Source organism: Gymnoscopelus braueri (genome assembly GCF_963280865.1).
Source record: "Gymnoscopelus braueri genome assembly, chromosome: 20".
NCBI classification, from domain to species: Eukaryota; Metazoa; Chordata; class Actinopteri; order Myctophiformes; family Myctophidae; genus Gymnoscopelus; species Gymnoscopelus braueri.
This window is the reverse complement of record NC_137622.1, coordinates 17,472,519-17,486,009: the sequence shown is the minus strand read 5'-3', so window position 1 is coordinate 17,486,009 and position 13,491 is coordinate 17,472,519. Positions and strand designations below refer to the sequence as shown.

The window sequence follows — 13,491 nt, the reverse complement described above, 5'->3', positions numbered from 1 at the left end:
CAAATGCACAAACAAGTGCGCTTCTGCAGCCAATGTGAACAATTAGTTGGGAATGACTTCTACTGTGCTGTCTCTAGAGGCGACAGGTGAGAACACTTAGCCTGCATGGTCAAACTATTCAACCTTGAAGAAGTCCTTATTAAATTCAACAGCTGAATTCAGATACTTGAACTGTACTTAAATACACATGCAGTACTCAAGTAAATGTACTTGGTATTGTCCACCACTGCAAGCGATTCATGCACTTCCATTGCGTACAGACAATAAAGATGGTTTCTAACCGAGTTCACTCCACCAGACTGGTACTCAGAACACATGGCTTTGAGAGGTGCCAGCCCAATGGTGGTCCCCTCGAATGACATCCCCCTGAGAATGAAACACACACCACAGCTGATTAATTCCAGTTGGGGAACGACCCACAGGAATGTAATCAGTCTTTGTCAAGTTGCATTCGTGAGAGATCTACAGTACAACATAAACAGAATCCATCCAAAATACATCCACCCTTCCAAAAAAGTGACACCTCTTACAAAATAATTTATAACACAATATGGCAGCACAATGTAGTATAACTGTTGGTAAATGTTTTACAGCTGACAGATAGTAAATTGCTCATTATACGCTGCTGCTGTTGATTGACTGTACATATATTGTACATATACTGTACATTATCCATATACACATTGTGTATTTAATCAATACAAAATGGGCTGGTTATCACTGAACATAATTATATCAGCATCATATCCTCTGTAAATAGTCTAATAGTCTAATAGTCAATAGTCTATACACTAAAGTTTATTCATTACGCGAATTCAGTCAGTCCAAGTGCAGATAGCTAGATCAGGCCTCAGGTCGACCTATTTTTATTCTTATTTCTTAATCTTTAATATATGTCTTACTTACTTTATTACTGACTTAATTACTTTAATTTTATTTTTTACTTTTATCTTGTGAGGAAAGGGTTAGCTAGTTACAGCAGCTACTGACGTGATGAGCTGAGCGTTGTCGTTGGGCAGTGTGCGGAGCTGCTTCCGTCTCCAGGCCAGGAAGGCCCCCAGGGTGCTGTAGGGATTGCCAGACATGTTGATCTTGTCCTGGTGCGACCACACCTCCAGGCCGATCACCGCCACGCGGATGCTGAGGGCCTTGTAGTACTGGAGCAGTACATAGAGGCAGCGTACGATTTGTTAAAAAGAAAACAGATGGGGGGACATTTTCTTAAACATTAAAGCTCTATATTCTTCGTTGTATGACAAATAGTGGAAAATAGCCCATCTAGCTTGTACTGTAGATCTGCTATTTCCTGCTATTTGAAAATGGATACAATAGGGATGCCAGGTTAACATTACATTTTAATTCAATTGTGATATTACCAAACAGTCTACAGTTCACAAAAATAATTGCATGTATTTAATTCAGTCTGACCAGAAGGAGGGGTAGAACATATCCCCACTGGCCATAAAAATGAATGACCAGAGGGTAGGATAACAAAAGCAGAGCCATGGATTACCCCCCCCCCCTCTCACAGCAGATGAGAACAGTCACAGATACAGAGACAGTGATGACAGACAGATGCAGAGTTTCAGTAGATTCTCTGCAGAGTTTGGAGGTGTTTATGGTTTTCACACTAGAACCACATTAACACTTCCTTGAAATGCCTGCAATTTACTGGTATATTAAATGTTGCCTCTTGTGAATGTGTGCCGATTTCGACTGCTGGTAATTCTCACCTTGTCTACAAAGTTTGCAGCCTCCAGCAGTTTCATCTTGGTCATTTCCAGATCTCGCCCCTGCTTCTCAAACTGGGTATGCATGCACACATGCAGGCGCACACACACACACACACACACACGCACACGCACACGCACACACACACACACACACACACACACACACACACACACACACACACACACACACACACACACACGTCTTTCTTTTAGAAACTTCAAAAGGCAATATGTGAAGCATCAACAGAGACACAGGAAGTGAATCAGAGTCTTAATAATAGCCTCAGATGATCTGATCACACATCTCCCACTGGGCCAGCTAATTAGACCTGAATAGAATAGCTGTGGGTTGTCATGAAGATGTCATCACAACAAAGAATCATTTCTGAACAATGATGAGACAAAACTTCCCTTCTTACCACATCAAAACCACCACCACCACTCTCCTCCCTGATTTCAAGAATTCTTAGTCATGTTTCTTAACCACTGCACTTTGTCCATGTACCTTGTCGTATGACAAATAGCTGAAATAGCATATACCGTCTCAAGATGAAATGGGTTGTGAGTTTGTAGATATGCTTTTTCACTATTTGAAAACATTTTCATTTTCTTTTTAAACCTTTTGAACATGTTTGTAACATAAACATATTGTTATTATTATCTTGTTTAGTTAGTTTTATGGTTAACTGGTTAAATGACATTTAACATGCTCTCACCTCTGCATGGTCGGCCACCAGAAGCAGCTCTACGTACTTCATGTTTTGGCTGAGGTCCCTTCGTTCCTTTAAGCAGAGAAAGAGGTCGTATTTACAGATTTAGTTTAGGAAGTGCAAAACAATTTAAACATAATACAATAGATGTTTTGTTCTCAATGCATTGCATTTGAATACCTGGTGCGCAAGGTGAGGCCAGTCACTTTTAGAATTGATTTTATTATTAACTTTTGAAGCTCTTCACGGTCTGGTACTGAGCTACCTAATGGAGATGCTAAAGCCCTATGTGCCAGTCCGTAGCCTGAGGTCCTCTGATTCAGGTCTACTGGTTGTTCTCAGGTCTAGGTTGGTGCCTAAGTCTTGACAAGTCCTTCGCCATCAAGGCCCCTAGACTATGGAATGCCCTGCCAGAGGAAATCAGGTTAGCTCGCTCACTAACCAGTTTTAAATCTCTTAAAAAGAGAGCCCCCTGGGGATTTTTTTTGTCTTTTAGCATAACCTTGGACTGTACTACCTGTACAGTTAACAAACTTGTTAATACAGTTTTCAATCAATCAATCAATCAATCAATCAATCAAGCAAGCAAGCAAGCAAGCAAGCAAGCAAGCAAGCAAGCAATCAATCAATCCACTTAAGCCAGCATGCTAGTGCATCTACTTCTATCTAGTATGTTCTGATTATTGTATGTTATTCTTTTATTGCCTTGTCCTCTGATTATTGGCTCTTGGTTTTGCATTGGATAAGGATAAGGATAACTTATTACTTATTATTACTTATAATGTTTTCTTTTTATTGTACAAGCACTTTGTAACTTTGTTATATCTGTAATCAGTGGTTTAGTGATGTCTGGAGAAGTGGGTATACTCTTATTCTGCAAAGAACTGTGCTGTAATGGAACAGCGCCCTGGGTTAAAATGTCTGAAAAACTATAATCATGGCAGGCAAACTTAAAGTCATAGTGAACTCAAAAGTATTATATGGGTCAGTAGTGTTTACAAAGTCACTTTTCTTGTGCTGCGGCTAATGTTTGCTTCATAAATCTCACACTTAAGGGACAGTGCAGTGGGATGTTTTTTTTACTGAAGGAATGTACTATAATTCTGAATGACTAAACAACCAGAGAGAGTTCAGCCACTGTTGATTTGTGAACATTATTACTTTATTGGCTATTTTTTATGGAACATTTTATTTTTAAGTTTAGCAAAAAAATAACATTGCCCTAAAAACAGAAGTCAACCGACTTTTTTGGTCGGTTTCACCAAGAAGTTTAACATTTGCCCAAATTGTTCACTTGCCCCGGACGATTGGACAACCGTCAGTGTCAATGGCTGTGCTGTGTGAAGCAGTAAATGTAAAAGTTTGAAGACCAATCCATCCTCAACTCACTCGTCTGGACAGCGGCGGCGTCATTCCTTGAATGAAGTTACTCAGCCCCTCCTCCTCGTGCTCCTCGTTACCATGGTGATGCATACAGGTCCCGCCAGGCAGGCGGAGGCTCTCTGCCCTGAACACAGCGTGCGGCTGCATATCCATGGAAACGGGCAGAGGCTCTATCAGGTAGCTGACGCTGGTGTTCAGAGATATCAGCCCCCTGGGGAAACAGAAGGCACTGTTCATGGTTCCGCACAAAGCGTGGGAGCCGAGAGGAAAAAACGACTTTAATGTTTGCCGTTGCTGTTGAGAAACGAAATTTGATGATGGTTCCGTGTTATTGCGGTGAGCTGTAAAACCCTTTTCATTGCAGGCAACATAGAAAAGAATTACAACATAGCAAATGCATGCATCAAATCTAGATCAAAAGGTCATTCGAAAGTTCATCCTATCCCGACCACCCAAAGATTGATTAGATTGTCAAACTGAAGCATGAGCGGAACCATATGGTAACACATCAAAATGGAGACAACTACATTACAGAATGAGGTCTGCATGTGTGGGTGGAACGGAGACACATCATGGCTCAGGTGCATTACCGCTGTTTATAAATGATCAGATTGGACAGTTGGAACGCTACACAGCTCTCTGGCTTCCTCATGCATGTATATGTTACAGGGAAAATGGCATTCCAGGGAAATTGAAAGGGGTACGCTTGTTTTCATGCCCCTCATGCAATTCTGTAGAATCAACGCTAGAGGGCAATGCAAGCCAGACATGAGCCCCACACCACACACGCACGCATGCACAAACCAGCACGCACACACGCATGCGCACACGCGCGCGTGTACACACATACACACACACACACACACACACACACACACACACACACTCTCCAGGGGGCGGGCCTGGCGGGCTATGTTAGTGCAGTGAGTGGCACTTGGGGCAAACGCAGTCCCCACACAACATCATTTACGATTCTGTGCCTATCGGTACATAACTCGGACGGCGCTTAAGTCGACTAGCAGACCATCGGCAGGTCGTCGCGGGCACTCGCGCCTGGAGGCGCTCGGGCGCGACTCCTCTGCCTCAAGGTCTGCTAAGTCGGAGCGCCTTCCGTCATGGTCCAAAACTATACTTTATCAGCGAAAAAAAAGTAGTCCGCCGTTGTTTGAAAAAGTAATGTCCCAAGCTGGAGTCAAACCCCGGCTCCCAGTGGTAGTGGGTGGGGAGTCCAATGATTATCGAAGTGCGCCACTGAGGCTTGTACTAGTGGTGCAAGTAACAAAGTAGATTTACTCAAGTACAATTTTGAGGTATTCGTACTTTACTTGAGTATTTCTCTCATATTATCCATTTTATTTTCAGCGTTTCCCTAGCGTAGCTTCCTGGTTAGTATGTTGTTGTTGTGGTCGTCGTCCTCGCATCAAAGCCCCGCCTCGCAGCACCACCCCGTGCCTATAAAACAAGCGCTCCCCTGTCAATTTCCCTGGAATGCCATTTTCCCTGTGACATATACATAAGGACAGATGCAAATACACACATATTTACGCACGCACGCACGCACGCGCACGCACAGGCGCACAGGCGCACACACACACGCGCGCGCACACGTACACACACACGTACACACGTACACACACACACACACACACACACACACACACACACACACACACACACACACACACACACACACACACACACACACAGTCAAGCAGCTGTAGAAAGCATCTGGAGGTCGAACGCCCACATGTCCCCAGTATTATACGTCTCCCTGATGAAAACCCCAGAGGCCAGGAGTGTGTGTGAGTGTGTCAGCATAATCAATGTGTATGTGTGTGTGTGTGTGTGTGTGTGTGTGTGTGTGTGTGTGTGTGTGCGTGCGTGCGTGCGTGCGTGCGTGCGTGCGTGCGTGCGTGCGTGCGTGCGTGCGTGCGTGCGTGCGTGCGTGCGTGCGTGCACATTGTTCCACATCTGCAAGATGAATGAAAGAATACATCTTTTGACAAATGCACTTTCTCTGGAGTAGCACAGAAAGGAAAACAAAGCACGGAGTGTGCACGTGTGTACACACACACACACACACACACACACATACACACACACACACACACACACACACACACACACACACACACACACAAGGGTGGCTGTGATTTCTGTCAATGCATGTCTGTTCTTCTGCTAGCGTCTCTCATCTGTGGCAGGAAATATCACTGCTGGCTCTCCTCTCCATGCTGGACTCACTGGACTCACTGAACCACCAGTGGGACCTCTGACCTACTAACACACTGAACTGGCTTACTGTACACGCAATACTGTAACTCAACAAGCAGCCTTCTATTCCCATCCATTCCAACAGTAGAGCTGTGTCTTACCTGAGTCCTGAGCAGGTGCTGACAACCACACTGGACTCCTCTATGCCTTGTACCGTCCCATGGTAGAAGCACTGATCCTGGAACAGAAAGGTGGTCCTACTGTAACTCAACACGCAAGGAAGCAGGAATCATACAATAGCATTACGTTTTTTTTGTTTTTTGTTTTACCGATGTCAGTTCAGAAATGCAAAAGAAATCATTTGGAAAAAAAAACGTGATTTTATGTTTGACTTAACCCATTCAATCCGGGAACGCATCTGTGTAATTTTAGATTTGAGCTATAGCCATTATTTTATACTTTGGCTATTCAAAAATAACAGATATACAAGATCATAGCGCGGCACAGAGTGCACAGAGTGCCGCGCTATGAGCTTGTAGATCTGCTATTTTAGAAAAATCTTGAAAATTTGTGCAAATCTTTGAATATATATATTTGTAACATATGTCAATCTTCACTTCTGGGGGTCCCTGGAACAAAACATTTTGAGATGGGGGTCCGCGGCCAAATACATATATAAAAATGTTTTCTAAATCCTAACAGTGTGTTGCTATATCAGTGGTGCTCCAACTTTTCCATGTCAAGGACCCCCAAAATGACCCCCCAAAATGATATGTTGGCCGCGGAACCCCATCTCAAAATATGTTGTTCCAGGGATCGGAGTTAAACATGTTTGCTTTAATACACATATATATATTCAAAGATTTGCACACATTTTCCACAATTTTTCAAAAAAAATGCCAAATAAATCTTAAAATTACACAGATGTATTCCTGGTCTTAATAAATTAAGTCTGAACTTGTTTATTTAAGCTACAATACGTAAGTTTTATGTCAGTTGCCTCTCTCTCTCCCGATGGAGAATTGCAACAATGGCCGAAATACAATTTGTTGTTATATCCAGAGCACCGTCTGCTTCAAATAACTTTACTGACATTGCCAGTCAATCTGTGTCCTATCTAACACCCGGGCTGACATTTCCCAATGTTAGTGTAGGCCGGGAGACCACCTCCAACCACTGCAGATGTGCTAGTTAGATTGTATAAACATAATCTACCATACATATTGGATAAAGTTACATTTTCTTTATTTAAACAAGTCCCTATTTGTAGCTTTAAGACATGCCTTTAGGATATGCCTCGTAATGCATATGTTTCATGAAAACAATATCTACATTCCTGTAAGAGAATAAAATAAAGCGTGTTAAAAGTGACCACTTGCTACTTATTTTACATACACATTGAGGCTGTTTTTTCTCAACTGTCCGATTGGTGACAGTCGATATGTAATATGACTATCCCTCTGAACACTTGGAGAGCAAAGATAATATTGGTATCATTAGAAACCCTAGGAACTGCTCTCTCTGAAAGTGCCCAATGTGCAAATAACACAAAATGTGTTTCTCTGTGTGGCATCTGACCCATTTTGTTGGAGCAGGCCACAAACTGTCCCATAGACTTACCGTGTTGCTGGGAGACGAGGACCTGCGCTCCCCACTGGGGCTGTACCATATGTCCTGATATCCAGGAGCCAGTAGCTGCCTAGGGAGAGAGAGAGAGAGAGAGAGAGAGAGAGAGAGAGAGAGAGAGAGAGAGAGAGAGAGAGAGAGAGAGAGAGAGAGAGAGAGAGAGAGAGAGAGAGAGAGAGAGAGAGAGAGAGAGAGAGAGAGAGAGAGTACATGTAGTGTTACAGTAGATATGCAGTCTATTGGAATAAAAAGGATGGATGGATGGGTGGATGGATGGATGGGTGGGTAGGTAGGTAGGTACAGTATAGGTAGATATATAGATAGATACATACATACGTACGTACGTACATACATATATATATACATACATACATACATACAGCATGGTGATGCATTGATACATACAGTAGACAGATACAAAGGCAGTAGAGCCCAGAGAGAGGTTCTCTCTTACATTCCATAGCTCATAAAACATTCATGGTGACTGAGCTAGTCTACTACAGTAGGAGCTTGAGAGCATTAGACGAAAGATCTTCTCGAAGCTGAGAGGAAAAACACGACCTAATGCACACTGCATTGTGTAGCAGCTCACTCAATCCCATGCTCTTTCGTCAAGTTCAGACACAGAATCCCTTATTGACCTTATGGCTGAAGCAGTCACAGCAGTGGGTGATCTGTCCACTGATGTGTGCAGGGCTGTGTTGTTTTGGCTGACAGGGCTATTATTCACCCAAATACTCCTATGGCAGTGGAAGCCATTCTTTTTCTCTCTCCGTCTTTTCAGATCATGAAAACATTTCGTGCGGGCTGAAGAGAAGAAAAGTTATACATGCACAGAGATAGAACAATTAAACATAATTTCAATTGTGTGTGTGTGTGTGTGTGTGTGTGTGTGTGTGTGTGTGTGTGTGTGTGTGTGTGTGTGTGTGTGTGTGTGTGTGTGTGTGTGTGTGTGTGTGTGTGTGTGTGTGTGTGTGTGTGTGTGTGTGTGTGTGTGTGTGTCTGTGAGTGTGTGTCTGTGTGTGTGTGTGCTGGCGCGCAAGTGCGGTTGCCGTACATAATGTTTTGACTCAGGCGGTTTCTCTCCGACAGTTGTTTGTCAACCTACTGGGTTAATATTTACATCTCCTACAGCTGCTTATTTTCCTGTCTTCCTCCTTCCAAGTCTGTCAATCCATTCTTCCTGTTTTCATTCATAAACTTGGGTCTGTCTCCCAGCTGGTATTTTTCTCTCTCTGTCTCCTCTCATCCTTTCCTCCCACTAACTCCCTCTCTCTCTGATCCGTCAACCAGGAGACCGTGGCCAGAGCAGAGCACAGTGTACGTGAATGCAGGGCTGTGAATTCTACATAACATCTGGACCTGCTTGGCTTCATTGCAGGGTTTGCTCAAGGCTCACAAATGACACAGATAAGGCTAAACAGCATATTATCAACATCGTAGTATTGACTAATATTACATCCATATTGTGAGATGCTGCAATTTGTTCTTGGAGGGAAACTGTTTGAGAAACACAGTATCCTGTCTCTGCAGAATGATCACAAATCATAACCATGTTTTCCCACCACAAATCCTTTTTGAGTACAAAGGAAAAACTATGTGAACAAAAAGCTATATAGTATATTGGATTGGATAGTCTTTACTGTCCACATGGGGCAATTAGGTTAGCAACAGTAGTCAACACATCAATAAATACACATCATTTATAAATGAAAAACATAATAATGGTAGATTTAATCATAATAAAGCCATAAAAGCACTAAGAGTCCATCAGACCTTTGTTAAAGTATGCGTGCAATAGCAACTAGGCCTACAGCCTGTTCAAAAACCCAACAGCCGAGGGATGAAATGAACTCAGATATTTGTTTGATTTGGCCCTTCTAGGTAAAGTATACCTTTTCCCTGATGGCAGGAGTCAAAGCTCTGCATAAAGAGGGTGCAGAGAGTCCGCCAGAATGGCAATTGCCTTGATAAATATGAACAAGATCTTTCAAGTTAGCGCCAATGGTCTTTTGGCAAAGTTTAACAGTCTTTCCAAGACTATTTTTGTTTACCATGCTGAGGTTGCCAAACCAACAAATCATTGCAAAAGTTCAAATTTACTCAAAGATGAATACAACATTTTCAAGAGCGATCTGTCAACATGGAAATCTCTCAACTTTCTCCAAAAAAAACTCTCTGTTTGGCCTTTTTGCAGATGGAGTCAGTGTTGGCATCAAAACTCATTTTGTCATCCAGGATGGTGCCCAGTATATTGGCTTACTGTCTGCATAGCTATTCCATTAACAACAGTCAGTGCTGTGACAGGAGGGTTTTGGCAAAAGTCAATAAGCATCTCTTTTGTTTTAGAGATAATGTGTTGCAGTGTATGAGTCATCATCACACACACCATGTGAGGAAATTGTCCAAGACAGGACCATGGCCCACCTTGTGGTCGTGAAGGAGGCTGATAATCACAGAATGATCTAAAAGCTACGGTATAAAGACCAGCTGAAACAGACTCTAAAGAGGTGCAACATCAAGCCCAACGAACTGGAGTCAGCTGCAGCTAATCGGCCACTCTGGGGTCACACACCTTGAGGAGAAACGCACCCAGCAAAGGATGGTGCGGCGCCAGCAAAGACACCTCCATGCTGATCCAGTACCATCTCAGCCTCTGCTGGCATCGTCGCCAGCAGAGATAACCACTGACAAACCCATCACAGCACAAGGAAGCTACGTAATCTTCAACTACGATGGAGTCGACTGCCAAGGAAGGAAGGATTGTGTGTGTGTGTGTGTGTGTGTGTGTGTGTGTGTGTGTGTGTGTGTGTGTGTGTGTGTGTGTGTGTGTGTGTGTGTGTGTGTGTGTGTGTGTGTGTGTGTGTTTACCCGCATACCCATAACCGTATTTATTCAGAAAGAAAGAGCAGTAGATTTATTGGCCAAGTACATTTACACATACTGTACCCATAATTCATCCACTGCATTTAACCACTGCCAAAGGAGCAGTGGACAGATACTGAACAGCACCCAGGGAGCAGTTAGGGGCTCAGTCTCACTCAAGACAAAGTAAACTAAAATAAAGACTGTGAATGTGACCAAAACATTCATCACATACCCAACCTTCATTTGCCTTGGATGAGGGGGTTGATAAAAGGACAAGAGACTGTGATAAGCTTGCGTTGATCAGTGCAACCGCTCACTGAACTGTCTGTCACTGCGACCTAGCTCACTGCAAAAGTAACTGACCACATCAAACACGGATGAAACTTAACCACTAAAAACACAGTTGCTGTTTTCAGGGATGTGACTGGGGTTTATCAGAGGGTGTGAAGGAACCCAAACACAGAGCAAGACAACAGAGCAACCTTATATTTTTCACAGCCATCAGCAGCTCCCTCCACACATGGTTGGGAAATCGCAGTAGGAGTGCCATGTCATTTGGGACAGCTCCTCATGTATAGCAAAGTTAATCTATTCATTCAATTAGTGTTGATCAAATGCAATTTTTTCCTTTTCTTTGTTGAATAAATAAATATCATGCAGCGCTTGATAAAGACACAAGCTCTACCTCGTCTTCAATCAGTAACACAAACAAAATCTGTCTGTATCTTTAGTTAACATTTGACTCTTTTGGATGAAGTGAACAAGATGGAAAGAGTACGAAATTATGTGATAGGAAATCGAGCAACGCCATTGTTCCATTACCCCAAATTAGATGCCCTGTAGCCTGGCCTGCAGAAACAATGCCACCCTGTTGATGTCATCAGCTACAAAGAACGTCACAGACAGAGAAAGGCCTGCTTCATCCCACTGCAGATTACCACTCTGGGGGTGGGGGCGATGGAGAGCTATATTAAGACAGCCCCCCTGTGAAGAAGACATGTACCGTACCGTACATGCATGCAAAGTTTGCAAACTAACATACACACGTGCACATTCACACGCACGCACGCACGCACGCGCACACACACACACACACACACACACACACACACACACACACACACACACACACACACACACACACACACACACACACACACACACACACACACACACACACACACACACACACACACACACACACACACACACACACACACACACAGTCTCCTGGGTGACTCATAAATTATAGTTAAGTGACATAGTGCATTGTGAGCGGGTGATGTCAGTATAAACTGAGTAAGCCTTAATGTGCAGCAGTGAGCTGCCCATGTTCTTTACAGTGCTATTTCTTACATTATTACTCTCCCCGTTTTCTCCATCGCCGCCTCTGAATCTTCATCACTCTCTTTCTTTCTCCTTTTCTCGCCAAGTCCAGTTAAGTGTCAGGCCGGCCTGGTCGATGATTGTCTGATCTTTAGAGAGCCGCCATCCCACAATCGTTACACAGGAAGGGCAATCACTTCCCCCATAGAGAAAGATATAAAGACTCTGGCTCTTCCTCTCTCTCATCGTCTTCCTCTCGTGCCCACTCTGTGGACGTCAGTCAGCAGCTGCCATGTTGAGCTAAGCTGGGCTGATTCACAGAAGTGTAACAGGGGTAATGTTGCTCGACTGAAGACTCAATAACCTGCTACTGAGTGTCACACAGTAGGGCTGGGCTAGGCAATCGATGATATCAATATTGTGAGACCAGATATCATCTGGGATTTTGCTTACCGTATTCGTAATATTGTGCTACGGTAAAAGTGTTGTCTTTTCCTGGTTTTAATCACATAAGCCTTTTTTCATACTTTAAAACAGTCGTAAAAAATAGTGAAAATGGCAGATCTACAAGCTCACAACGTGTTGCGATACGATAGCCCCCTAGCAAAAATAGAATAGAATAGAAATATTTTGGACACATTTTTTTTCTAATCACATAAGCCTTATTAAAACAAAATGGATATGATCATCAAGATACAATGTTATCATCACAATATCAACATCAACGTATTTGGTCTAAATATTTTTTTAATATATTTGAGATATTTTGACCATAATTATCGCCCATCCCTAACACAGTCACAACGTTACATTGAAAAAGATATAGCCTGACCCTATGAACTCTTGTGTGGTTTGATTAAAGTAAGTATTCTGACATTAGTCTGAAGAAGGAAGGGCAGGTTTTGTTTGGCATGAACTTCCCATGGGTGCCACTACCTAAAACCAAAAGATATACCGCAGATTTCTCAACATTTCAAAACACACACACACACACACACACACACACACACACACACACACACACACACACACACACACACACACACACACACACACACACACACACACACACACACACGCACGCACAGAGATCTGAATCTGTCAAGCAGCAGGAAGCCTAACCACAGGTTAACTCCCAAAACCGTTAACCTGAGTGTGTCGTTGCTAAGTGCTGGGAGTGCATTTAAATCAAGATAGCTGGGATCCCTTTGTGCTGAGCGAGAAGAGGCCTCTGGGGGCTCTGGATGAGCTCCAGGGTCCAGACACATGCTGTGATTGAGGAGGGGCAGTATGGGGCTGGATCGGGTCTATCTGGCAGAGAAGCCGAGACAAAGGTTCTGGTTCAGAGCTCAGTCGGGACGAGGCGAAGAACCAAGGAGGAGGGAGGGGCTGATGCTAATGCACTTGGTTGAGATAGAGAGAATGGGGGAAAGGGGAGGGGAGGGGGCTAATGCATTAGGGTCAGTGGGTCGCATTCTCTCATGGTATCGGATGACATCACCAGGCACGGGAGGAGATGGGGGGGGTGACTCAAGTCAAGAGACCCACTCAGTAATGAAGGATGAAGGGATTTTTTATTGCATGGAGCTATAACGTGCTGTTTATTATTGTGTGGGCCTCATGTGTAACAG

General features: G+C 43.4%; 1 protein-coding gene across 1 annotated transcript in view; it reads right to left on the bottom strand.

Annotated features, from left to right (window-relative positions):
• The window catches only part of adam19b (ADAM metallopeptidase domain 19b), a 31,012-nt gene that overhangs the window by 11,175 nt on the left and 6,346 nt on the right, over positions 1-13,491 (bottom strand). Inside the window, exons 4-10 of the mRNA XM_080416470.1 lie at positions 7,661-7,739; positions 6,202-6,278; positions 3,833-4,037; positions 2,450-2,515; positions 1,734-1,805; positions 991-1,157; positions 282-366 (exon numbers count right to left, since the gene is read on the bottom strand). Coding sequence (XP_080272596.1) covers positions 282-366; positions 991-1,157; positions 1,734-1,805; positions 2,450-2,515; positions 3,833-4,037; positions 6,202-6,278; positions 7,661-7,739 — 751 coding nt within the window. The remainder of the gene's footprint in view (positions 1-281; positions 367-990; positions 1,158-1,733; positions 1,806-2,449; positions 2,516-3,832; positions 4,038-6,201; positions 6,279-7,660; positions 7,740-13,491) is intronic.